General features: G+C 40.9%; 1 protein-coding gene across 1 annotated transcript in view; it reads right to left on the bottom strand.

Moving 5' to 3' along the window:
* Positions 1-25,913, bottom strand: part of MYH15 (myosin heavy chain 15) — a 68,830-nt gene that overhangs the window by 15,154 nt on the left and 27,763 nt on the right. Inside the window, exons 15-34 of the mRNA XM_069757759.1 lie at positions 24,469-24,618; positions 22,698-22,868; positions 22,381-22,560; positions 22,140-22,272; positions 14,448-14,515; positions 12,433-12,520; positions 12,230-12,347; positions 11,407-11,530; positions 9,784-9,920; positions 7,868-8,123; positions 6,572-6,814; positions 6,257-6,433; positions 5,815-5,960; positions 4,783-4,873; positions 4,106-4,495; positions 3,216-3,342; positions 2,784-2,902; positions 2,366-2,562; positions 1,817-2,166; positions 334-458 (exon numbers count right to left, since the gene is read on the bottom strand). Of these exons, the coding sequence (XP_069613860.1) occupies positions 334-458; positions 1,817-2,166; positions 2,366-2,562; positions 2,784-2,902; positions 3,216-3,342; positions 4,106-4,495; positions 4,783-4,873; positions 5,815-5,960; positions 6,257-6,433; positions 6,572-6,814; positions 7,868-8,123; positions 9,784-9,920; positions 11,407-11,530; positions 12,230-12,347; positions 12,433-12,520; positions 14,448-14,515; positions 22,140-22,272; positions 22,381-22,560; positions 22,698-22,868; positions 24,469-24,618 (3,390 nt within the window). The remainder of the gene's footprint in view (positions 1-333; positions 459-1,816; positions 2,167-2,365; positions 2,563-2,783; positions 2,903-3,215; positions 3,343-4,105; positions 4,496-4,782; positions 4,874-5,814; positions 5,961-6,256; positions 6,434-6,571; positions 6,815-7,867; positions 8,124-9,783; positions 9,921-11,406; positions 11,531-12,229; positions 12,348-12,432; positions 12,521-14,447; positions 14,516-22,139; positions 22,273-22,380; positions 22,561-22,697; positions 22,869-24,468; positions 24,619-25,913) is intronic.

Genomic DNA, 25,913 nt, shown 5'->3' with positions numbered 1-25,913 from the left:
GGCACATTTATAGATTATCTCAACACAGGAACATTTTATTTAAACACATCCAGTAGTGGAAATTATTATTATTCCAAGATCTATTGATTAAAATGAACTTTTGTTTATGGTGAGACCCCTTTATTCCAACATAGGTCATTAGAGTCGAGAAATCTATAACCAAAAGTTCTCACAGGCTGTGCAACCAGTGGGTTAGGTGCTCCATATAACATACAGTACAAATCATTCCTTCATGATACCAAAGAATCATATTGTCCCACAACCAATCATTTTCTCATATGGCACAAAGTATATAACAATCACACATATGTATATAGTATGGCTTGTCCTCACCTCAGCTTCCTCCAAGGCCACCTGAACCTCTGACTTCTCTTGTTCTACTTGTTTCTTCACTTTCTCTACTTCATGCAAATTCTTATTGCCTTCACTGACTTGGTCAGTCAAATCAGAAATCTCCTCTGAAAATCAAATATCTATAGGTTACAGCCTAGACATTACCATTTAATGAAATCGAGGGTCATTTTAGCTCCTGCAGTTATCATAGTTGTATGAGGAATTGTTTTTTTGCGGAAAGAACAGTAATTTTTAATGATACCATTCATTTTACCATATAATGTACTAGAATATGGGGGAAAAATCCAATTGCCGTGAAATGGCAAAATAAAAATGCAATTCCGCTTTTGCGTTTTGGGTTTATCAGTGTTCATTTTGCCATCAAAAATTACTTGGCAACATGATTCTTCACGTGAGTACGATTACAGTTACGGTATGTATTTTTTTTTTAAATTATTTAAAGGGGACCTCTCACCATGAAATTGCAGTCCAATCTTAAAGCACAGAGCAAGGAGAGCTGAATAGTTTTGTGTATAGTTTAACGTGTGTTTTCATCAATTAATCCTCCGTTTTTCTGGGATGTTGAGTCCAGTGGGCGGTCCTATAAGTGACGGACAGTCCTATAAGTGACTGACAGCTTTTTTTGGATATGTTTGCATATAGATATAGCTGTCAATCATTGATAGGACCGCCCACTGGACCCAACATCCAAGAAAGAGCAGAGCTTTAAATGAATAAAACACAGATTATACTGAATATTTTTTATAAACTACAAAACTTGCATAAACTTTTTTGCAAAATGTATACTTTATAGTTATATTTCTAACTATTTGAACAGTCTAAATTGAGAAGAAAGCTTTATACAAACTGTATGGGAAATCTGTGTAGGTGATTATTAGCTCACTATAGGTAGATATCACATTAAGGCCAGATTCACACAACCGTATAAATAAAATCATCAGAGTTTCATCCAGAAAAGTGCAATCTGTCCGTATATAATCCATTTTTTTACAACAGCAACTATTAATAATTTACAAGACCATTTACAGATCGCTATTTTCAGGATTTGCAATGTACCTGTAAAAAAATGGATGCTATACTGTTACACTCTATGGCATCTGATTTTTTTTTCTATTTGCGCACCAATAGAATTGAAAGGACGAGTCTCATCCCACACATGGAATAAACTAGTGCATTCTGTGATTTATTTTTTTTCACACGTTGATTTGGTCAGTGAAAAAAAAATCATCTGCACCGCCTCACAAAATAATATTTGTCTGATTGCAGATCAATTTTTTTTTCTTGGTGCTCTTCCTACGGGATGCCAGCAACAGACCAACCACTTCCCGGTCCCCTCTGAATTCATCTACAATTACCATTAGCTTCCCAGACTGCTCTAGTTACACCATGGTTTGGTAATTTCACTACTATGGGAGAACACTTTAAATATTAGATATAGATTTTTTTAATATAAATCGCAAACCTTGCAGATTCTTATTTTCCCTCTTTACGGTTTCTAAGATATCCAGCACTTCCTCATAGGCATTCTTTAACTTAAACAGTTCAGTGCTCAAGCTGCGGGCCTCCTTCTGTGAGCCTTCAAGCTCAGCCTGGGCCTCCTCATACTTCTGTTTCCAGTCAGATATAATCTTGTCAAAATTGCGCTGCTTCTTGTCCATGGCAGCGGCAGCAGCGTTGGACCTCTCCAGATCAATCATCATGTCTTCCAGCTCACTCTGCAGGCGATGTTTGGTCTTCTCCAGAGAAGCACACTTAGCATTAGCAGCTTCAACGGCCTCTTCAGCCTCCTGGAGCCTTGTAGCTAATTTTTTTCTATGAAAACATTTAAAAACAATCACATAAAGTACATACAAATATAAATGACAAATATTGCTTTCTTTTGCTACGGTCTTTACAATTAAGGCTGTGTTCAAATCTCCACATAATGCCGGTTCTGTCACATGACGAACACTGACCGCGCCCAACAGGCTTTACTTACTTATAAAAAGTGCATAGTACTTAGGAATCTTACTTTGCCTCTTCCAGCTCCTCTGTCCTCTGAATAGCATCTGTTTCATATTTATTCCTCCATAAAGCCACCTCGGCATTGCATTTGGACAGACTTCTCTGGAGCTCGGCTTTAGCTTCTTGTTCTTCATCAAATTGTTCGCGGAGAAGATCGCAATCATGTCTGGCAGCCTGAAGAGCATGAGCCAGTGCGTTTTTGGCCTGAGGAACAAAATTAATGTATTACAGTATGAATGCCTGATGTCATGATTCAGAACATTTGCCATAGATAGTCTATAAGGCCACTAATCTGAAGCTGAGGGACAACATGAACATTTTGAATGGTTGGGAGAAGAAACAGAATATGATAGCAGGAAGAGACAGCAACCTACTACTACATGGCTGCCGATGTACTGAAGCATTGCAATACAAAACTACATTACCTTTGTTTCTTCTTCAAGTTGTTTTTTAAGCTCTTCTATCTGTTGAGTAAATGAAGATTTTCCTCTGGACAGCTGACTTATTAAAGATTCCTTCTCTTCAAGAAGTCTAGAAAATTCCCCTGTTTTTAACATTTATGAGACAAATATATTAAATGTCAGCAATCAAATTGTGTTCTAGTGACATTTGCACTAGTACATTGCCTGCAAACTTTTATTTCTGCATCTAATCTTTTTCTATCTGAAATATAGGTAGAGAACATCTTATGAACATTTATGGAAAATGTTTTGTGTTGCTTACAACACCGTATTATTCTCCCTACTCACTAAATGACATAGATTTTGGCTGCTAAATATACAATGGCAATAGCTTTATACCACCTATAACCTCATGCTACTTTTATTACTGTTAATGGTACAAAAAGTCACGGGCACCATTTTCAGCTTGAAGTTTTCCTCTGTGAGTGGTGAGGTCATTTAATTGACGGGTCATTTCGTCCAACTTAGCTTTTGCTTCATTAAGCTGGTCTTCATAAGTGCGACACAGTTTTTCTGATATACCCTAAAATATAGTCACATAGTCAAGCATTCTTGTATTGAGACAGTTCACTATAAACATATACTTTATCAGGATACAGAATTTTTACAGAAACAATTGGTTCAGATCTTTAAAAAACAACACATTTGGGTCATAATGAATCTAATGCCCTTGACCCGACATATTTTATCCTGAGGGTCACATTAAAAGTATGTGTACTTTGTCAGACGCTTTCTGCCTGGAACTCACCTGAAAAAGAGCTTAAAAGAAAAACTCCAATAGGAATGAACAAATGGATAACAATGTAAAAACGACTTGCTATACCTTTGTTTAGTCTTTTTGTACTTCTTTTAACCGCTGTGTGCTTCCAAAGCTGCAAAGTGGCTAAAAGAAGTGTACTGACCATTCTTCATCAGGTCTGCGTCTATATATAAAGTAAAAAAAAAGACATTGGCAGCAAAACCGCCTCAAAAATAATTAAAAAAGATATCTCTGGCATTTTACTTAAGTGTTTTCTGCTTGAAAAATTCAAAGGGTATTGTGGCATCTAAAAGACATGGTGTGCACATACCCTAATATTGCCAGGCAATTTGCAGACAACACACTCATTCTATAGCATTTAAATGAGTCGTATGCTTGGCATCCACTAAACTAATAATTAAGTTATGGTTCATCTAACATACTATGGAAAAAAATGAAATTTTCTGTTTTATGTCAATTAAAATTTTTACAAAAATGTAAGCATTTTTAACAGGTAAAATAATATGTTGTATTTTCTAAAACACACCTTCGATTTGACCAGTTGTTCCATATTTGAAGACAGATCATCCGCCTCCATCCTGAGTTCGCTCTTTTCCTTCTCCAGTTTTTGCTTCACTCTTTGAAGATTGTCAATTTGTTCTCCTAGTTCTGAGACGGCATCTGCATGTTTCTTTCTTAGTGCTGCCGAAGTAGCTTCATGATGCAAAGTGGCTTCTTCCAGATCTCGCCGTAGTTTCAGGTACTCTGCTTCTCGTTTCTTGTTCATTTCCAACTGGGCAGATGTTGCTCCACCAGCCTCTTCTAGTCTTTCACTTAACTCTTCCAACTCCCTTGTGAGATCTGACCTCTGCTTTTCTACCTTTGCTCGTGCTGCCCGTTCAGCTTCCAGTTCCTCTTCTAGCTCTTCTATTCGAGCCTGAAATGCCAAATATCACTACAATTCCATTTTCTTTTGGTCTACACATTTTGCTAACCTGCATCATATTTTCTATATTACTTGGTCCATACCATTCTTACCTTTGTCTATAAACTAAACATTAATCAAATTGAATTTTGCATGACATTTATAGTCAACTAGACAACCAATGGTATTATAATATGCAAACACACAAATGTATGCTTAAATTACGCTATTACCTATCAATGGATTAGTCTGGCCATTTATGAAAGTACCGTACTTGTAATTAATAGTAACTTACTTACCTGAAGTTCCTTTATTTTCTTCTGAAGTTGGGTGATAATGGCTTGTTCATCTTCAATTTTAGAAGACATCTGATTGATTTCAAATTCCTTCCTATTAAAACCAAAAATTAGAAAAAAATAACATATAGCTATAACAAGAAAAATGACCTTAAAAATATTTTTACATGATTTATAGAAATTTAGGCAATAGCAAAGAATGGTTAAAATTTATCAAAATTGTACTCACGTTTTCAATTCCCCACCAGTATCGCACCTGCACTCCAATTGTCCCTGCTAGTATATGCTATTTTCCTGAATACATGCTAACATTACCGCTGATGCCAATGATTGGCTGCAGCAGTCGCATAAATGATGTACAGCTTTAGATTGCTGCAGTATGTATGCAGAGATGGCAAGGGACCAATGGTGCTGAAGTGTCGGGAAACTGAAGATTTGGGGATAATTTTTGTTTTCTTTTAATATGAAATTCCCTGCTCTTGGCTACATTTTTATAACTCCTAAAAAATCTCTATATGACATAGAAAAGTAAACATATAGGGCCAGATTCATTAAGACTGGCATTGTGCATACCGGTCTTAATAAAGGGAGCACTGGAAGGAGATGAGTTCAGAGGCGCTTGCCACTTAATGAATTAAACGCATCATATAACCACTGTTCACCTCTGCCAGACTCGAGCCACGGACAAGAGTACATTTCTGACGTAAGATATGCCATAAAGTAGTGTAACTTTTGATTAATTTTACCGGGCGGCCTTTGCCAAGCCTCATCCGGCTGCAATTGCTCCAACTTTGGTGAAGCTAGTTGGTAATATCATAAGTGTACCAAAAGTCACTACATTTTTACATGACTCTGAGATGAGACATTTTTAGCTGTTTTATGACAAAGATCTGACGTATACACCTTGATGAATCAGGACCAAACATATAAAAAAAATTTCAATAATGAAGGAATTAATTTGGACTAATTGGGAAGGTTTTCTAATGGGGCTTTCATTTAGTTAATAGCCTTCCTCTAATGGAATCCTAAGCTTACTTTTTTAGTTTCTCCTCCATCTGCTGCTTATCATTTTCGGCATCCATAAGACTCTCTTGTGTCAGCTTCAAATCTCCCTCCAGCTTGCGTTTTGCTCTTTCGAGATCCATTCTTACTTTCTTCTCCTGTTCTAAGGAACCCTCAAGCTACAAAAAAAGAAAAAAACATAGTGATTAATTGTGTATTTGGTTTACTGTTTAATTCACGTACTCTATCTATTTCATATGGCTGTATGTAACAGCTTCATAGCAAACAGTTCTCTAACAATATTGCAGATTAAACAGAAAAAATGGCTAAATAATCAAATTTGTCTCATTTACATGTTGACCCAATGATGGTCACTGAACTGTATATACACTTCTTGCTACATGTCTTCTGCTTACAGATTTTGTATTAAAATCGCTAAAAACAAAATATAAAAAGTAAAAAAATCCAATCTTACATCATCTACTTGCTGTTCCAGCTTTGTTTTGAGTTTGGTCAGACTGTTGACTTTGTCTTCTTCTGCTTGGAGATCATCCAGAGTTTGCTGATGTGCCTCTTGTAAAGCTTTTTTCTCCTTCGTTAACTTGGCAATAGTATCATCCAACGTTGCCATTTCTTCTGTTAAGTTTTTGACCTGGAAATGAGTTGAAAAGAAATAATGCTTGCCATAGGGACCTGTTATTGCACACACATTACGCTGTTAACATTATGACCTTTATTGCATTTTCATCAGATCTCATAAGCTATCACAAAAACAGAATACCCCATTTACCTTATTCTCTGTTGCATGCTTTTCCTTTTCTGCTTTAGCTAATGTTATTTCAAGATCGTCAATGTCTTTCTTAAGTTCTGAACATTCATCTTCTAGTTTTCTTTTCTTAGATGTGAGTTCTGAGTTCATTTCTTCTTCATCTTCTATACGCTCGGTGAGATCCTTAATTTTGGCTTCCATCTGAATCTTAGTTTTAATTAACAGGTCACATCTTTCCTCAGCATCAGCCAGAGTGTCTTGTTCCTATGGGGAGATATTTCAAAATCAAATGAACTTACACAAGTTAGATTCAATATTAAACTGCTACTTATATTTCATTAGTGTATGGTTGACCTTCTCTTTATAGGTATGTTTTTGAGTAAAATGTAAATTGCTCTGTTATTCTATAAACTACTGACAACATGTCTCCGAAGTTCCAAGCAATAAATTTTGTATTTTTTTCTGAAAATGAGAAATTGTCAAAATAACACAAAAAAATGCATTCCTTGCAGACCTCAAATAATGCAAAAACAAAAAACAAAAAGCAAGTTCGTAATCATTTAGAAACAACAATACTAAATGTTTTAACTCAAGAAGAGTTCAGAAATCAATATTTTGTGCAATAACCATGATTTTTAATCACTGCTTTCATGCATCTTGACATGCTTTCCACCAGTCTTTCACACTGCTTTTGGGTGACCTTATGCCACTCCTGGTACAAAAATGTAAGCAGTTCTTCTTTGTTTGATGTCTTGTGACTATCCATCTTCCTGTTGATTACATTCCAGAGGTTTTCAATGGGGCTCAGGTCTGAAGATTGGGCTGGTCATGACAGGGATTTGATGTGGTGCTCCTTCATCCACACCTTGATTGACCTAGCTGTGTGGCATGGTGCATTGTCCTCCTGGAAAAACCAGTCCTCAGAGTTGGGGAACATTGCCTGAGCTGAAGGAGTCAACTGTTTTTCCAGGATAACCTTGTATGCAGCTTGATTCATACGTCCTACTCAAAGATTAACCTGCCCAATTACAGCCTTGCTGAAGCATCCCCAGATGCAGCACATCAATACTTTCTGTGTTTTCACAAACAGGCAATCCCTGCATGTGTTGTGGCTGTCGAACAGCCGCTAGACATGCAGCCGCGGGAAGTCGAACATATTTTTTAAGCATGCTGAAGTCACTCAGTTAGCACATGAGCGTGCTCGGATAACACCTTATCCAAGCACATTCACTCATCACTAATGTGTAGTAAAGACAGTTGCAGGATGCATCAATGTGTTTTATAATAATTTATGTACAGGCTTTTATTCATTCTCACCGCTTGTAGCTGAAGTGTTAGATCATTCTTCTCCTGTACTAATGTGACTTGTTTTTCCTCCAGTTCTTTTCTCCTGGCTTCTGATTTTTCCAGAGCCTCCTTTAGCTTGAGGAACTCTTCTTTCATGTTTGCCATTTCCTTCTCTGTTTCTGCAGACTTCAACAAAGGCTTAATCTTGAAGAAGAGCTTCATCCAAGGCCAGTTTTTAACAGTCATGAAAGCACGAATGTTCCATTGGATAACAAGCAGTGCATCCCTAAGAAATAAAATATACTTTTTTATTACCATATTTAGTAGACACTAACAGTTTCAGTGGTTTTGTTATTTCTATGAAGATTTACTTTGTACCTCGAATTGTCAGTGATTAAATATTTTTTTTTAGATTAAACATTTAAAGTGAACCTGTCACCAGGTTTGGCTGATATAACATACGTCCATCACCTTTCAGGGCTTATATAAAGCATTTTATAATGCTGTATATAAGCTCCAACCCGACCTGGAAAAACTGAAAAATAAGTTTTATGATACTCACCAGGGGGCGATCTGGTCCGATGGGTGTCACTGGTCTTGGTCCGATGCCTCCCATCTTCTTATCCACAAGAAGCAAGCAGGAGGGCAGCGATCATAAGATGGGAGGAGTTGGACCAAGACCAGCAACACCTATCAGATCCGACCGGACTGCCCGCAGGTGAGTATAATAAAATTAATTATTTAGTTCTTCCAGGTCAGGTTGGGGCAGATATACACCATTATAGAATGCTGTATATAAGCCCTGAAAGGTGATGGCTGTATCTTATATCGGCCAAAACTGCTGACAGGTTCCCTTTAACAGTTTTTTTTTGTATTTTGTAGGGACTTTATTGCCTACAGAAAATGCTGAGTTCAGGATCCTGAGACCCCCACCAATAGCTCAAAAAATGGTTCAGAAGTGTACAACTCGGGAAGCAGGAGCGCGCACCCCCTACCTGAGTGAGTGTACAGAATGGAGTATTGATTCAATATAAATCCTATAACTTTCCATTGATTCCGTACTCTATGTGCACTGACTTCAGCATTTTATGTGCACTTTTGCCTCTCAAGCTGCACACTTCTCAGTTGTCTTTTGAGCAATTGGTGCGGTTCTCCGGATATGGACCCCCACAAATCCACAGACATTTAAAGTGCCTACAAAGTGTAAAAAAAACTTAAACATGTAATTATTCTTTATTATTTTATTCTTTTTATTGACTGGGAGAGATGAATGCAAAATAAGGTAATGATTATGAAGCAAATTTAAAAAAAATCCTAACATTGCAAAGGCTGGAGTTTAATGAAATAAGAACAAATGTTTAGTAACGCTTTAAATAAAAGTGACTAAAACTGTTGTGTAAGTATGAATGTCAACTAAAATGACAGTTTTTGCTACATCTTAGATAAACCTAGCTAAATCTGCTGATTATGGTAAGTCTGGAATTATATGACTATCTTATGGGCATGGGGGTTTCCAAATTGTCTCTTGACAGCAGATCTAGAGGAAAGAATGATCAGAATGATCATATTGAATTTTAACAGTGGCTTTTCCTCTCTTTCCATTGAGGAAACCATCCATGGTAAGCCAAAACAAGTGTGCACATCAGTGATCGATTTGGTGGGGATAGCAGCTGACCATTATATCAAGATTAGGGCTAGCTTACATCGTCAGATTGCATTTTAAGATACATTTTTATAATGTAAATTTCCGTTAAGCAACAGTAATTATCCAGGTATGGACTTAAGATTCAATTTACTGTAAGGTAATTTAGATTACTTAAACTCTTGAAACATAGATGGCATATATGATCTGGAATATTAACTAAAGCTTTATCGTAAGTTCAGGTTAGATAAGAAAAATCAGTTTTTAATTTGCATTAATTTTTCTTTGACTAATTTTAATTTACCTTCTTTCAAGAATCTTTTGGAATTCAATCCTCATTAGTTTTCCCCGGGCTCTTGACTGAATCAGTGTGAGAATTTTAGCTAATCTTTCATCTCGCATCTCTTCAAGATGTCCAAGGAGACCAGCCTTGAAAAATACCTAGTGCGCATAAAAGTATGTTAGAATTTTCTCTATTATGAAGAACACATGATGATAAGAGCACAACATTTAGGAGATTATACTCTTGCATAATGAATGTGGTGCAATAACCTCTTTTTAAGGGCATTTCATTGTTCCTGAAATGTGGAGAAAAGGTTTGAAATGCTTAAATGTAAAAAAAAAATACAAATTACCTACCTGTTGAAGGCCCTTCAGCTCATGTACTGACTCCTTGTTGGTCATTTGTGAAAGTGCTGCAGCAGTGATGTCCTGTCTACAACTTCAGACCACTGCAACCAATCACTGGCTGCGGTATTCTAGTGTCATCTATGTCAGCATTTCCTCTAAGAAAATTGATTGTCAAAAATGGTCATGTGTTGCAACCAGGATGCCACTGCTGCAGAGCTGTGAACAATGAAAAACGGTGAGGAAGCACTGTAGTGGCACGGTATGTTTTTATCTGGCTAGAACATTACTACACCATTTTAGACATTAATAGGAAGGACAGACTTGATAATCACAACATTGTATTTCTTGCAATATTGCCAACATCTAGAAGTCTATTATTGTGTCATTTTGAATAAATTATTCCATCACTTTTAGGAGTAAGCCCCATGTAAAACCTATTCTATTATTCAAAAGAATTGAGCTAACTTTAGAGTTCTCTATGAAGGAGCTTACTTATGATGTTAATATGCGAAATTTCATTTTTTCAAGAAAATTATGTGTTTTAATACAAATATTGCAATGGTTGTGCAAGGTGAAAATATTGATGACCTTTCTTCAGGAAAAGTCATCAACATTACCTTGGTGGTGTGAGACATTTTGAAGTGGACACTGCAGCTCAGCTCCCATTGACATCAATAGGAGCTGAACTACAAAACCTGAGAACGGCCACTACACTGTGCACCTCTAGTCAGAAGAAGCAAACTAAGGGTATGTGCACACGTTGTGGATTTTGCTGCGGATCCGCAGCGTTTCCGCAGCTGCCGATCTGCAGCAGTTTCCCATGAGTTTACAGTACAATGTAAACTTATGAGAAACAAAAAATGCTGTGCCCATGCTGGGGAAAATGCCACGTGGAAACGCAGCGGATTATTTTCCGCAGCATGTCAATTCTTTGTGCGGAATCCGCAGAGGTTTTCCATCTGCTCCAATAGAAAAATGCAGATGGAAAACCACAGCAGAATCCGCATTAAGAACCGCGATAAATCCGCAGTAAAAACCGCAGCGGTTTTGCACTGCTGATTTATCAAATCCGCTGCAGAAAAATCCGCAGCGGATTTTTCTACATGTGCACATACCCTAATTGGTTGGTTTCCAACACTCGCCACCCACACAATGTAATATTAATGGTCTAGCAGTTACATGGGCCATCAATATTAAAGTCCTAGAAAATACTTTTAATTTGAGAATCACCAGCAAAAATACTTATTAATACTATAAATTCTTAGACTACATATTAATAAATTCATTTATTATTAACCTTGGTATGCCCAAAACGATACTGCGTGTGATCAATGTCCAAAGTTCCCAAGAGTTTTTCAGAGGCTTTCCTGCTGTCCACAAATTTGTCCTCTGGGATGGCACTAGGATTCAGAATACGGTACCTGTAAAAACAAATTAGAAAGTTGTGATTAAATTGGGGATATTTCTAGCTTTTATGGAGCTTGGAACAAAAAAATAAAAATGAAGAGGTGGGATAATGCTGCATTGCAAAACACAGGTACTACGAAAAGTAGATCATGTGCTAATATGAGCTAAGCCGAGACCAAATGTGAACAATAAAGAAATTGGTGCACATGAACCTGCACCCCCCTTGAAAAAGAAAATCACTTGGGGTGCCAAGTTGGATTCCACTGATCTAATATCGTTGGCCCATGCAGAAAATGTGCCATCTATTTTAAAATCCTGGATAACACCTAAAATTTCTAGTTTTCTTGCCAAATTTAGATACAAAAAAATATATATCTTTGTACCGTGTTAGCCTGTAGATAGAAAAATATTTAGGACTCTCAAATCTGAATATTTTCCTGACAAATTTAGTAATTTATAAAGTTGTTTTGAATGGAAACCAGGATAACAGTTTTTACTTTTGTGATTGAGTTTTTAATTATGTATTCTTTGTGCTGCTGAACTGAAACAGAAGATATAAGGCACTACTTCTATACTCCACAAAATAGGATTTATATTTCATTGATAAATATCTGACTTCATCTACAATAATAATCTGAGGTATCTATATTCCCATCATGATTATTGGTAGTTAATTAGCTAGCATAAGGAATTCTCTATGACTGATAACATACCTCTGTTTGAAGTCAGCATACAAAACCCTGTTTGGAAAGCCTTTGCGGCAAATACGTATTCCCTCTAAGACACCATTACAGCGGAGTTGATGAAGAACCAGGTATGGGTCCATAGCACCTAGCATAAAATACAGCGTGTATTCATATCACTAAAGCATTATTTGAAATATTGACACAAGGCTCTAAATGATGTGTGAAATTACCTGGAGTCTTAGTTTCATTAGGAATGATGCAGCGCACAAAATGTGGAGCTGTTGATCTAAGATTGGTCATCAATTTGTTCAGATTTTCCTAAAGCAAAAGACAATTTATGGTACTAATAAAATGAGTTGGTGACTCTAATGAAATTATTTTTATGCCCTTATAATAAGAACTATAAGGGTATGTGCACACGTTCAGGTTTTTTCGCGTTTTGTTTCGTGTTTTTTCGCGATAAAAACGCATTAGAAACTGCAGACATATGCATCCTATCATTTAGAATGCATTCTGCAATTTTTGTGTACATGATGCGTTTTTTTCCGCAAAAAAAAGCATCACGGTAAAAAAAGCAGCATGTTCATTAATTTTGCGTTTTTTTCGCGTTTTTCCCGCTTTTGTATGCATTTGGAAAAACGCAAGAAGAAACGCATCAAAAACGCATCAAAAATGCGCAAAAAACGCGGAAAAAAACCGCATGCGGATTTCTGGCAGAAATGTCAGGAAAATTTCTGCCAGAAATCCTGACGTGTGCACATAGCCTCACAGAGGAAAATGTGTAGATGTAGAAAGTACTTAAAGTTTCACTAAACAATAACAATGCTGTTTTGTCTACATGGAAGTCATTCATCCACCCTCAAAGGTATACCTGGTTCCCGCCATGTAGATCATTATTTCCTGTACAGATTCCTAGACTGCTCATGACTTTCTCCACCATGAGCACACAACAATGGGAGAAGAGCCTCTCTCTGAAGACCCCCTATAGATCTTTAGAATTGCAAGTGCCCTGTTCATATAACCTTGTTGGTGGGGCAATCACCTTCCTTCCTTTTCAGTGTTTCCTGTCTCTTTAATTAAAGCACCACTTAAGTGTTTTTTTTATTGCAGCACTGGATTAGTGCTATTAATCTAAGTTCCCTGACCCTAGCCGTATATTCACCAGCTGCTGTCTTTATCTGTCGGCACCGCTCTTGTCGGTCTTAATCAGTTTGTACCTGCCAGATCTCTCCGGTGTTTGATGGAGCAATCCGAAAGTCACAATTCAATGTAAGTCTATGATAAAGAGACCCTTATAAAGGCCCCTTCACATTAAGCGACGCTGCAGCGATACCGACAACGGTCCGGATCGCTGCAGCGTCGCTGTTTGGTCGCTGGAGAGCTGTCACACAGACCGCTCTCCAGCGACCAATGATGCCGGTAACCAGGGTAAACATCGGGTAACTAAGCGCAGGGCCGCGCTTAGTAACCCGATGTTTACCCTGGTTACCTTCCTAAAAGTAAAAAAAACAAACAGTACATACTTACCTAACGCTGTCTGTCCTCCAGCGCTGTGCTCTGCACTCCTCCTGTACTGTCTGTGTGAGCACAGTGGCCGGAAAGCAGAGCGGTGACGTCACCGCTCTGCTTTCCGGCTGACCGACGCTCACAGCCAGTACAGGAGGAGTGCAGAGCACAGCGCCGGGGGACAGACAGCGGTAGGTAAGTATGTAGTGTTTGTTTTTTTACTTTTAGGATGGTAACCAGGGTAAACATCGGGTTACTAAGCGCGGCCCTGCGCTTAGTTACCCGATGTTTACCCTGGTTACCAGTGAAGACATCGCTGGATCGGTGTCACACACGCCGATCCAGCGATGTCCACGGGAGATCCAGCGACGAAATAAAGTTCTGGACTTTCCCCAGCGACCAACGATCTCCCAGCAGGGGCCTGATCGTTGGTCGCTGTCACACATAACGATTTTATTAACGATATCGTTGCTACGTCACAAAAAGCAACGATATCGTTAACAACATCGTTATGTGTGAAGGTACCTTAAGACTTGCACTGAGAGCTTATGACTGTTCGGTCGGTAAGGAGTGGCAGTTACAAGATGGCGGCACAGAACCAGAGCGGCGTCAGGAACAGCTGTAGGGTAACAAAAAATTCCAATTCTTATGATTCATAGATATATGTTCTATTATTCAGCATAACAACAATATACCATATTGTACTCTACAGAAAGCTAGGAGTGTGAAAAAAAATTACTTTGTGCATGGAGGACACAGTTTGGAATGAAGCTCCCTTCTTGCGTTTCTTTTCCCCACCTTGATCAGCTGTGAATATTGAATAAAACAGAGAATTCAAGAACAAGTATAATAGTAATCTGCACTTATGTACTTAATACTATACTTGTTGGAACTATACCAGACATCTAGAGGAAAAGGTTAAAAAATTGAAAAAATTGTATGCTATCTTTTCAATAACATCTGCAGTGAAGTAGGATTTTACTTTTGAATAGCACAGCATTCAGCTACAGTATATTCTTAATTTTAAAATAGGGATTTTTGTGTTACTCACCGTAAAATCCTTTTCTCCGAGACGCTCATTGGGGGACACAGGACTGTGGGTGTATGCTTCTGCCGCCAGGAGGCTGACACTAAGTAAACTTAAAAAAAAAAGTTAGCTCCTCCTCCATCGTATACACCCTGACACTGGCTACCAGAGACTCCAGTTTGCTGTAAAAAGCAGTAGGAGAACAAAACTCAACAGATAATATAACAGCATAAATACAGAAAATTTTATGTCTAGAAAAGATTCTGACTAACACAATCAGATATAACAAAAGCAGCCATAAGGCTACCAGGGAGGGAGCTGTGTCCCCCAATGAGCGTCTCGGAGAAAAGGATTTTACGGTGAGTAACACAGAAATCCCTATTTCTCCTTCGCCTCATTGGGGGACACAGGACTGTGGGATGTCCTAAAGCAGTCCCTGGGTGGGAAAAAAATAACTCACCAGTAAAAGACCTCCATATATTGGTTGTCTATAAATGCGCCACTGCCGCTTGAAGAATTCTTCTACCCAGACTTGCATCTGCAGAGGTCTGGGAGTGGACATTATAATGTTTGACAAACGTATGCAGACTAGACCAGGTCGCAGCCTTGCAAACCTGTTCTGCTGAAGCCTGGTGCCGAATGGCCCAGGAGGCCCCCACTGCTCTAGTCGAATGGGCCTTAATTCCATCCGGAACCGTCATGCCCATGGTGCGATAAGACACCTGAATGGTCGCTCTTATCCACCTGGCAAGGGTAGATTTTGAAGCCGCGCATCCCTTCCTGCGACCCTGCGGAAGGACAAACAGAGCATCTGTCTGGCGAAAAGGAGCCGTTCGGGAAACGTACCTCCTCAGAGCCCTCACCAGATCCAACGTATGGAGAGCTTTTTCTACACGGTGCGTAGGTGCCGGACAAAAAGAGGGCAGAACAATATCTTCATTGATGTGAAATGATGAAACAACCTTCGGCAAAAAAGACGGTGCTGGTCTGAGCACTACCTTGTCCTGATGAAAACGCGTAAAAAGGGAGGCCGACAAGAAAGGGCTGCCAGCTCCGATACCCGTCTTATGGACGTTATGGCCACTAAAAATACGACTTTCCAAGAAAGAAACATCAAAGAAACATCTTGAAGAGGCTCAAAAGGAGCGTCCTGTAAAGCCTTTAAGACCAGATTAAGGTCCCAAGCTTCCAAAGGAGTCTTATAAGGAGGAACCTTATGAGCGACTCCCTGGAAAAAAGTCCTGACTTGACGATTAGGAGCAATCTTGCGCTGAAAAAGGACTGATAAAGCCGAAACCTGCCTTTTAAGGGTACTCGGAGCAAGCCCAGAATCCAGGCCTGTTTGAAGGAAGGCTAGAATGTTAGGAACGGAAAAACGCAGAGGAGGCAGCCCGCGCTCTCTGCACCAGGAAAGGAACACCTTCCAAGTGCGATAATAAATCTTGGCCGAGACGGACTTACGTGCACTGATCATGGTATCAGCCACTTCTTGAGAAAAACCTGCCCGAGTTAAAACCCAAGATTCAATGGCAAAGGCCGTCAAACGTAGGACCTCTGAGTTCTGGTGGTAGATCGGCCCTTGAGATAGAAGATCTGGCCGATCGGGGAGCCGCCAAGGAACCCCGGCGAGAAGTTGTACCAGGTCTGCATACCAGGTCCGTCGTGGCCAATCTGGAGCGATCAGGATGGCCGGCACTCTCTCTGATTTGATCTTCTTGATTACCCTCGGTAGCAGAGCCAGAGGAGGGAATAGATAAGAGAGATAAAACTGGTTCCACGACATAACCAGCGCATCCACGGCAATTGCCTGGGGGTCTCGGTACCGAGAGACAAACCTGGGAACCTTGGCATTCATCCTGGACGCCATTAGATCCACGTCCGGAGTCCCCCAGAGATGGCATATCTGCAAAAACACCTCGGGATGGAGAGACCATTCCCCGGAGGCTAGGCCCTGACTGCTTAGAAAATCTGCCACCCAGTTTTCCTCGCCCGGAATGTGGACTGCTGAGATTACAGAGCGATTTTTCTCCGCCCAGAGTAGAATTTGTTTTACCTCCTGCATGGCTGCCTTGCTGCGGGTGCCCCCCTGGTGATTGATGTAGGCTACCGCCGTGGCGTTGTCCGATTGTATCCGGACAGGACGACCTGCCAGAAGATGGAGGAAATGTAACAAGGCTAGTCGAACTGCTCGAATCTCTAAGATATTGATGGGGAGATCTGATTCCCGAGGAGACCAGCGTCCCTGAGCTGTGTGTTGAAAAAACACCGCTCCCCAACCCAGGAGACTGGCATCTGTGGAAACCACTAGCCAATTGGTTGGGGGAAAGGGCTTCCCCCTGAGTAGAGATGAGCTGTTTAGCCACCAAGAGAGGGCCTGCCTGACCTGGACAGACAACCGAAACCTGCGGTTGAGGGAGAGAGGATTTTTGTTCCACACCGATAGGATTGCTTGTTGGAGGGGTCGAAGATGAAACTGCGCAAAAGGAACCGCCTCTATAGTAGCAACCATCTTTCCTAACACCCTCATGCCAGACCGAATCGTATGAGGGCATGGTTGTTGAAGATTCCTCACTTCCCGCCGAAGGGCTAGGACCTTGTCCTGGGGAAGGATTGATAGGGCTTGAGAGGTGTCGAAGATCATGCCTAAAAATGAGATCTTTCGAGACGGCTGTAGGGATGACTTCCTTAAATTTACCAGCCACCCTAAGCGAGAAAGGGTGTCCAGAGTGATGCTGAGATTTTCCCTGCAAGATAGAAAAGTCGGTCCCTTGATCAGCAGATCGTCTAGGTATGGCAAGACAACTATACCTCGGGAGTGCAGAATGGACACCACAGTAGACATGACTTTTGTGAACACACTGGGAGCGGAAGCCAGCCCGAAGGGTAATGCCGTGAACTGGAAGTGTAGATTGTTTACGGCAAACCGGAGAAATCTTTGATGAGGCGGAAAGATGGGAATATGCAGATAAGCATCCTGAATGTCTACTGAGGCCAAAAACTCTCCTTTTTCCAGAGAGGCGATGACAGAACTGAGCGATTCCATCCGAAAGTGACGAACGCAGACAAACTTGTTTAAAAGTTTTAAATCTAGAATAGGCCGTACCTCTCCGTCCTTTTTGGGGACTACAAAAAGATTGGAATAAAAACCCCGAAACCTTTCCTCCCTTGGGACAGGAGAAATTACACCGCTGAGACGAAGGGACTCTATGGAGTTGTACAGGTCTTGTCGGAGGGACTCGGACTTGGGAAGACGGGATGGGAAAAACCGGGGAGGAGGTAGACGGACCAGCTCTATCTTGTAACCTGAAGATACGAGCTCCCCCACCCACCGGTCGTGGACTACTTGAAGCCAGACCTGGTGAAATAAAAGTAGACGTCCGCCTACTCTGCTGGAGGTACTCCGAGGAGGCCTCCAGTCACTTGGCCGAAAATCTTTGAGTCCTAGATCCTCTGGATCTGGTAGACTGGGAACGCATTCTTCCCCCCTGGTTGGCCGAATAGGGCATCCGAACGTCTCGGTCCTGATTGGGTCGACCTTGCGCAGCAGAACTCGATACTGGAGCCCATCTAGCATTGCGGAAGGGTCTGAAACGTGCTTGAAATTGGCGGCGAAAAGGCTGTCTAATCCTCTGCTGGGTAAGAAACTTACTCTTCCCTCCTGTGGAATCCGAAATCAGCTGATCCAGTTTTTCACCGAACAAGCGGCCACCCTGATACGGAAGAGTTGTAAGCGATTTTTTAGAGGTAGAGTCCGCCCGCCATGTTCTAAGCCAGAGGGCCCTCCTAATAGCAATAGCATTAGCCGCGGCTGCAGAGGCACAATCTGCAGCATCCAAAGGTGCATTAATCAGATAACTACCAGCCAGTGCTATCTGAGATGACATTTCCGCCAATTCTGCTGACAAATCACTTTCTTGACGAGCCCTTGATAAAGACTCTGACCAAGACAACATAGCCTTAGCAACCCAGGTTGCCGCGAAAGAAGGGAAAAGCGCCGAACTTGATGCCTCGAAAACGGAGCGAGCCAAGCTTTCAATAAGACGATCCGTAGGATCCTTAATTGCTGAGCCATTAGGGAGCGATAATAAAGTGTTAGAAGCTAAACGGGACACCGGAGGATCCACAGCAGGATTTTCCGCCCAATTACTACAAAGTTCAGTAGCAAGGGGGTACCTAGCTTTCAGAGCCCTCAGCCCTGAAAAACGTTTGTCCGGGTGCTCCCGGTTGCGGCGAATCAGATCCTCAAATTCCGGATGCGAGGCAAATACCCTATGGGTCCGTTTCCCGCTTAAATGTGACCTTATGATCTGAGGATGAGGCGAGCTCGTCCTCTATCCCCAGGGACTGATTGACAGCCTCAATGAGGCTATCTACCGACTCCTGAAATCCAGGACTCTCAAAATTAAGGGACCCTTCAGACTCATAGTCTGTCTCAACTTCTCCGCTCTCTGCAGGGGAAGGAGATCGAGATACAGAGCTCCAGGATGCAGAAGCACCTGAGGGCCTGTGTGACGCAGTGCGAATCCGCTTTCCACGCGTCTGTCTAGTGCGAGCGCGACCCCTGCAGGCCGAAGGCTCCTGAGACCCTGAGGCCCTCTCCGAGACAGATGGACTGCCAGCCCCGACCGCCGGGGACTGAAGGGATTTGATTGCTTCAGTGAGGGACGCCATGGATTGCGACAAGGACGTGACCCATTCTGGCGGAGCTGCCCCAGAATCTTGAGGGGCAGGAGCCGGAGGGATTGCTGGGGAGCTGGCAGGGGGGGGGGCTCCTGGGCGCGTTCAGAGTCACAGGCCTCGCAGCGGCGATTACTCTGGGCGTGCGGGAAAGGGGCACGACAATCTACACAACCGGTAAATAGAACCGTGTGAGATTTAACTCTTCTAGACATAATTATCCGTAAAGCTCTACCCAGGGACAGAGACTGGGACAAAAAAATACTGCTACAGCAGGTGGAGGGAGAAGCACCTACCCCAGTCCTGTGCCCCCAAGGTTGTAGCAACGGATCCAGACGCACGCTGCGGAGCAATAGGATGCTGTTTTTATCCTCTTCAGAGCCTGGGCTGATAGGGAGCGGTACCGCCATACAGCGCTACGGCCTGTAGTAGGCCTAACGCCGGGAACTCAATTTTTTTCCCCCCAGAGAGGAAAGGCGGAAACCGGAAGTGGACGCGCCGGAAGGGGAGGAGCCAAATGACGCGGTCTGCTGGACGGAAGCCCGGGCCCTGTGCTGCCCGGCCCGCACCAGGAGAAGACAGAGCGGCACAGCCGCACTCTAGCGCCGCACACCGGAGCGCCGCGGCGCCGCCGCCGCAACACAGGACCGGCCGCATATCAGCGCCAGCCGCCAGGACAATGGCATCGGAAATGCCACGCTGCAGCGCCGCAGCACAGCCACCGGACCTGGCGCATGGAGAAACCAGAAGCGTCAGGTAATTCAAAATCAATAGCGCCCTGCCAGGAGCCCCCCAGCGCCCCAGCAGAGGGGGAAAGCCAAAAAGAAAAGACGGTGCAGGAACCCTATCTCCGTTATCTGCCAGGATAAGGAGAGGGACCGTCCACCACCCCATCTATCACCGCAGCAGAGCCGGGGTGTAGAAATCCTGGGGGGAAACACGGACGACTACGGGCACCTATACAGCCCAGGGTCTCAATACCTTAGGGTGGTCAGGGCCAAGTCCGGTGAAGAATCCCACGTAGCGGGAAAGGATACGTGGACAAGGAATCACACGTGCTTGCCCGTTGATGGTTTTGGGGAGATCGGACCCTCAAAAGGATCCGTCGCCCCTTCAATTCATCGCGTTGAAAAAATGGAGTCCAAGAGAAAGGACTCAGAGGTGTGCCTCCTTGAGACACTAAGCATAAACTGGAGTCTCTGGTAGCCAGTGTCAGGGTGTATACGATGGAGGAGGAGCTAACTTTTTTTTTTAAGTTTACTTAGTGTCAGCCTCCTGGCGGCAGAAGCATACACCCACAGTCCTGTGTCATGCAATATCAGTCATAGTTCACTAGCTTAAAATACTAAAATAAAGTTGTCAAATGAAATTAGTTTCCAAAAATGTTAGCTGATCATGATATCACAGCCTAGATATCTGCAAGTCATCTATGGTAAGTATCTTCTGCGTGATTGCACAGTCCTCACTGCACAAGGTGGGCATGGACACTTGTCAAAAGAGGATCAGCTCCCCTCCCCTCAGACTGCGCTGCTTGTCTGTGTGATAGATATAGCCAAACAAGCACGGACGTACAAGCCACAACACCTCTTATTTTTCATTAAAAGCATAAGTATTTGTGTCCTTAATTATTATAATGGACACCTCCTTACTATAAATACAACAGAACCTTTATCTATACTGTCTGCTGCCCACAGCAACCAACCAGAGCTCAGCTTTCATTTTTTAAACAGTTCCAGTAAAATGAAAGCTGCACTGTGATTGCTTGCTATGGGCAACAAAGACAGGTTTTGGAGCTAGAAGTTGTCAAACAGTGGGAAAATAATCTAAAAAAACAGAATTGGAGGACAGAGGAATAGAAACCTTTACACAGGGTGGTGGGACAGACAAGAATTACTTGTACTGATATACTATTAGAAACTATGCACAGCACCATGTCTCCTGTTATCGGCTCTGCCTCGGTGGCCCTAAAAGTTCAAAGAGCATTTAGAGGCGTAGCTAGTGTTATCTGTGAAAGGGGGAGATCAGGGTTCCTGGAGAAGAAGCTTTGTGGGAATTGTACTTTACAGTGGTCACATGGGCAGCACTGAAGGACCGCCCACTTCACAGTGAGCAGAGGGACACAATTAGGCTACTTTCACACTAGCGTTTTTTGTAAATCCGTCACAATGCGTCGTTTTGCAGAAAAAACGCATCCTGCAAAAGTGTTTGCAGGGTGCGTTTTTTTCCCCATAGACTTCTATTGGCGACGCATTTGCGACGGATTTGCACACTTCGCATCCGTCTTGCGACGGAAAAAAAAACCCTACATGTAACGTTTTTTTCTCCCGACGGACCGCTTTTTCCGACCGCGCATGCGCGGCCGGAACTCCGCCCCACCTCCCCGCACCTTACAATGGGGCAGCGGATGCGCCGGAAAAATGCATCCGCTGCACCCATTGTGCAAAGCGTTAAACGCTAGTGTCGGATTCTCTCCCCGACGGATTGCGACGGGGAGATTCCGACGCTAGTGTGAAAGAAGCCTTATGGAGGACATGGAGCCAGAAAATATGAAAAAATAATTAGCTAGTGAAGGCTTTGGTTATTACATACATTATTATTATTATTATTATTAAGAGACAAGGAGCTTGAAAAAAAATTCATAGATTCTGGAATAACCCCTTTAAGTTTTGCACATATGCCATTTGAGCTCCCTATTCGCAGCAAGTACACGTGTGTAAGGGTACTAACCACTGTCTGAGCTGATGTAGTTTTCAAACAGACAGCCCAGAAGTTTGTTGGATGACTTCTGGAAGAGTTGCACCACTGTTTCATTAAGTGGATCCTTATTTTTTTCCAGCCAACCAACAATATTATAAGGAACCTACAGGTGAAAAACAAATAATATTTGTAATGTATACATAATATAGTGGTATGATGCCATTACACGTGCAGATATTTATCGTGTAGACTATTACTCGGGGCTACTTACCACTCCAGCATAGTGTACAAGCTCAAAATGAGCCTCATATTTTCTCTTCTTGTCAGGTCTCGGCTTTTGCAAATTAGGTGATTTTCCAAGATGATTATCATAAAGCTTAGCTTTAAATGTCATGTCTGTAGCCTTAGGAAACATGCACTCCTCTTCAAGGATTGACATAATCCCCATGGGCTATCACATGAGAGATATCAAATTGGTTAATATTGTATATGCAACCAATAAATACAAAACAATAACATAGAATAAGGAATTAATATCAAGTATTAATACTTTAATAGAATGTGAATTTTATAAAATACAATCATTACCTTTTCAATCAGGTCAATGCAGGCCTGTAAGTCAAGTCCAAAGTCGATGAACTCCCAGTCAATACCTTCTTTCTTATACTCCTCTTGTTCCAACACGAACATGTGATGGTTGAAAAACTGTTGCAGCTTTTCATTTGTGAAATTGATGCAAAGTTGTTCGAAGCTGTTATACTGCATAAATACGAACAATTGGATTCTCCTTGTATAGTTACACAAGTAAGTATAACGAGCATGATAATGCTGATATTAGAGGATTCAGTTGACCTACTGAAATATTATGGAATTATGATATGAAAGTGAGCCATACTATTTAACAAGTAATGAAGTGCATATATTGATTCAAGGCCTCTTACACCCATATGTGTTCTATCCGTGTTTCTCAAGAATAGGAATCCAAGGGGTAACGTTTCTCCTTGTGGAGAAGCCTGACATGCCAAGGTGAGGTGACTTTTCAGACTTGCAATGCTCCTTTTATTCTAAGTCATGTGGCAAAGCTCGTTAGAGAGTCGATATTGACTTTTAGTATTACTACTTCTAATAGGTGGCACTAGAGTTCTAGTCCTCTTCCTCTCTGAAGAGACAATTGTCAGGAATAGAACACGTACAGGTGCATCTCACAAAATTAGAATATCATCAAAAAGTTAGTTTATTTCAGTTCTTCAACACAAAAGGTGAAACTCATATATTATATAGAGTCATTAAAAGCAGAGTGATCTATATCAAGTGTTTATTTGTGTTAATGTTGATGATTATGGCTTACAGCCAATGAAAAAACAAAAGTAATTATCTCAGTCATTCCTCCTTCACCATTATCTCCTATGGTTCTTATTTTGGTACCATTAATATTTTTGTTTTTATCACTTTGTGATCTGGTATCACACCCAATGGTTTATATGCGTTGATTATTGTTGATCTGATGATTTCGATTCACACAGGTTTTTTTCACTTAGCTAATACGGTTGCTGCCCGGGTAGTTACTTTTGGAGGTTTTTACTCACTTTATTCATGTTGTTACAGTATATGATTGATTACTTATCAGTGAGACATAATGGTCTGTTATTGTACTGTCCACTCACATGTTTGAATGCGATCCCCTAATATTTAACTACAATTTTGTGGTAGATTGTTTCACAACTCTGTGGTTTATTTAATCTTCTTATAGCACTTGCCTTCTGATATGCGTCCTTGTTGTTCTATGAGTATAATATTTTTATATCATATAGATTAAGGCACTGTGACCTATAAACTATATTTGCACTGGTTATAGTTTCCCCGTTAATTGTTGTTTTTACCATATATTTTATATATTAATAAAAATTATTTTATACTGGACTTGTGGTCGGTTTTTGTGGTTCTTTTTTGCTTTTTTCATTGTAATCTCCGACTGTCCATTTCTTTTATATTGGTCCAGCTCATAAGTATCTTATACCATACGGAAAATTACATCATTTGATTATATTCTTTTATTGTTTTCCGACCACATTTACTGTGAGCACTCCTTTGGTTTATTTATTGATATATTAAATGATGAATATGGTTCATTTTTGGACTAGTCTAAATTTACATCACTCATTAGTGGGCTTATTTTCAGACAATTAGTTAAATAAAAAAAACTGGATCATACCATTAGTAAAATTGTATTTTTTAAACACCCTTAGCCACAGTTGCTTTCTCAGATACTATATTCAAAGTGTCCAGCTAATCCCCCCTTTAGTATATAGACTAGGGCTAGATTGTTTGAAAATGAGCATTCTTGGAATATTTGACTTACATCAAAAATTTCAAATCCAGCAATGTCAAGCACACCGATGAAGAACTGCCTGGGTAACTTTGTGTCCAGCGTTTTGTTTATACGGATCACGAGCCACTTAAACATTCGGTCATATATGCCTTTGGCTAATGCACCAACTGCATAAACAACCTATGAGAAAAACAAGCATTAAAGGGCTAATAATTTTCATTGTCATAAGTAAACCAGCAAACTACAGCGTGGGAAGAATTGTTAACGTGGTCAGTATGAATGAATATATGTATACAACAAGGAGTCATTCTACAAAAAAAGCTTCTTCTCTAGGTGTAAAACACTCTACTCTGGAGCGGTGTGATGGAGGAATTTGGATGTGTTAGATGCTGTCAAATTTTGTGGGGGAGGGATAGGGTATGAAGCAATTTTTTAGAATTTTAGGCCCCAGATTCCAATGAAAAGTAATATAAACACAAAGGCATTTGATTTAAAGGAAGTTTAGCAACGGTATCGAGTTGGGTCGTGGTTACAGCCACCGCTATACCTGTGACTGAAACCGGAACGCTGCCGGGGGGGATAATGTTCATTTTCTCCCTGCAGTGTTTGGCTAAGTGCAAGTGCCAGGCAGGTTAATAACGCTATTAACCTGCAGATTAACCCCATATCTGCAGGTTAATAGCTTTTTTTCTGGTGACAGATTCCCTTTAATACACCCACACTACATCAAATACATATTAGTAGATACAATTTTCGCTTGAAGTGCTTTTTTCAATAGCCTGCAGCCACCACTACAGAAAGCTTATTGCATAGTGTTTGATTATTGGGTCCAATGACGTACGTGCATACATTTCTTCTAGCCGTGGCTGCAAGTGCTCACATTATTATCTTAAAGCTCTAAACAATAATAATGAACTGCTATAAATATCTAATAAAAAAATAAACAAAATATGTTTTACCAATTTAGATAAAAAGAAGATAGACATTATATAAGTTGCTATAATGTACTCTGTTGTTTCTTTAAAAAATTCACATTTTGAGACTAAATCAGGTAATTATGATAGAAAAATAACTACAGTCCACTTATAGGATATGAAGACCTTTTTGGGGACATTTTTGGGGTAAAAATTTGGTTAAAAAAAATATTTTGGGCAAAAAATCATTTTGGTTTCATTAAACATTTTGCACCATTTACTTTTATAGTTGCACTGTCTATTGATGGCTGCGGAAGGAGTTAATTAAGAGTTTATGAGTGAGCAGAAGGAAGGACAGTTATCTTCTTTATTCCTAGCTCCTCACAATTGATTTATGACCAAAAGCTTAACTGTCATGTGGTCATAAATTAATTGAGAGGAGCTCATAAGAAGAAAAAAAAACAGTTATAAACTCTCCCTTCAGAATGGCTCACTGAGGGATTATCAGTTAAAGGCCACGTTCACACGTTCAGTATTTGGTCAGTATTTTACCTTAGTATG

The sequence above is a fragment of the Ranitomeya imitator genome, chromosome 3 (genome assembly GCF_032444005.1).
Source record: "Ranitomeya imitator isolate aRanImi1 chromosome 3, aRanImi1.pri, whole genome shotgun sequence".
Lineage (NCBI taxonomy): Eukaryota > Metazoa > Chordata > Amphibia > Anura > Dendrobatidae > Ranitomeya > Ranitomeya imitator.
The sequence above is the reverse complement of the archived record's forward strand: the minus strand, read 5'-3'. Positions and strand labels throughout refer to the sequence as shown.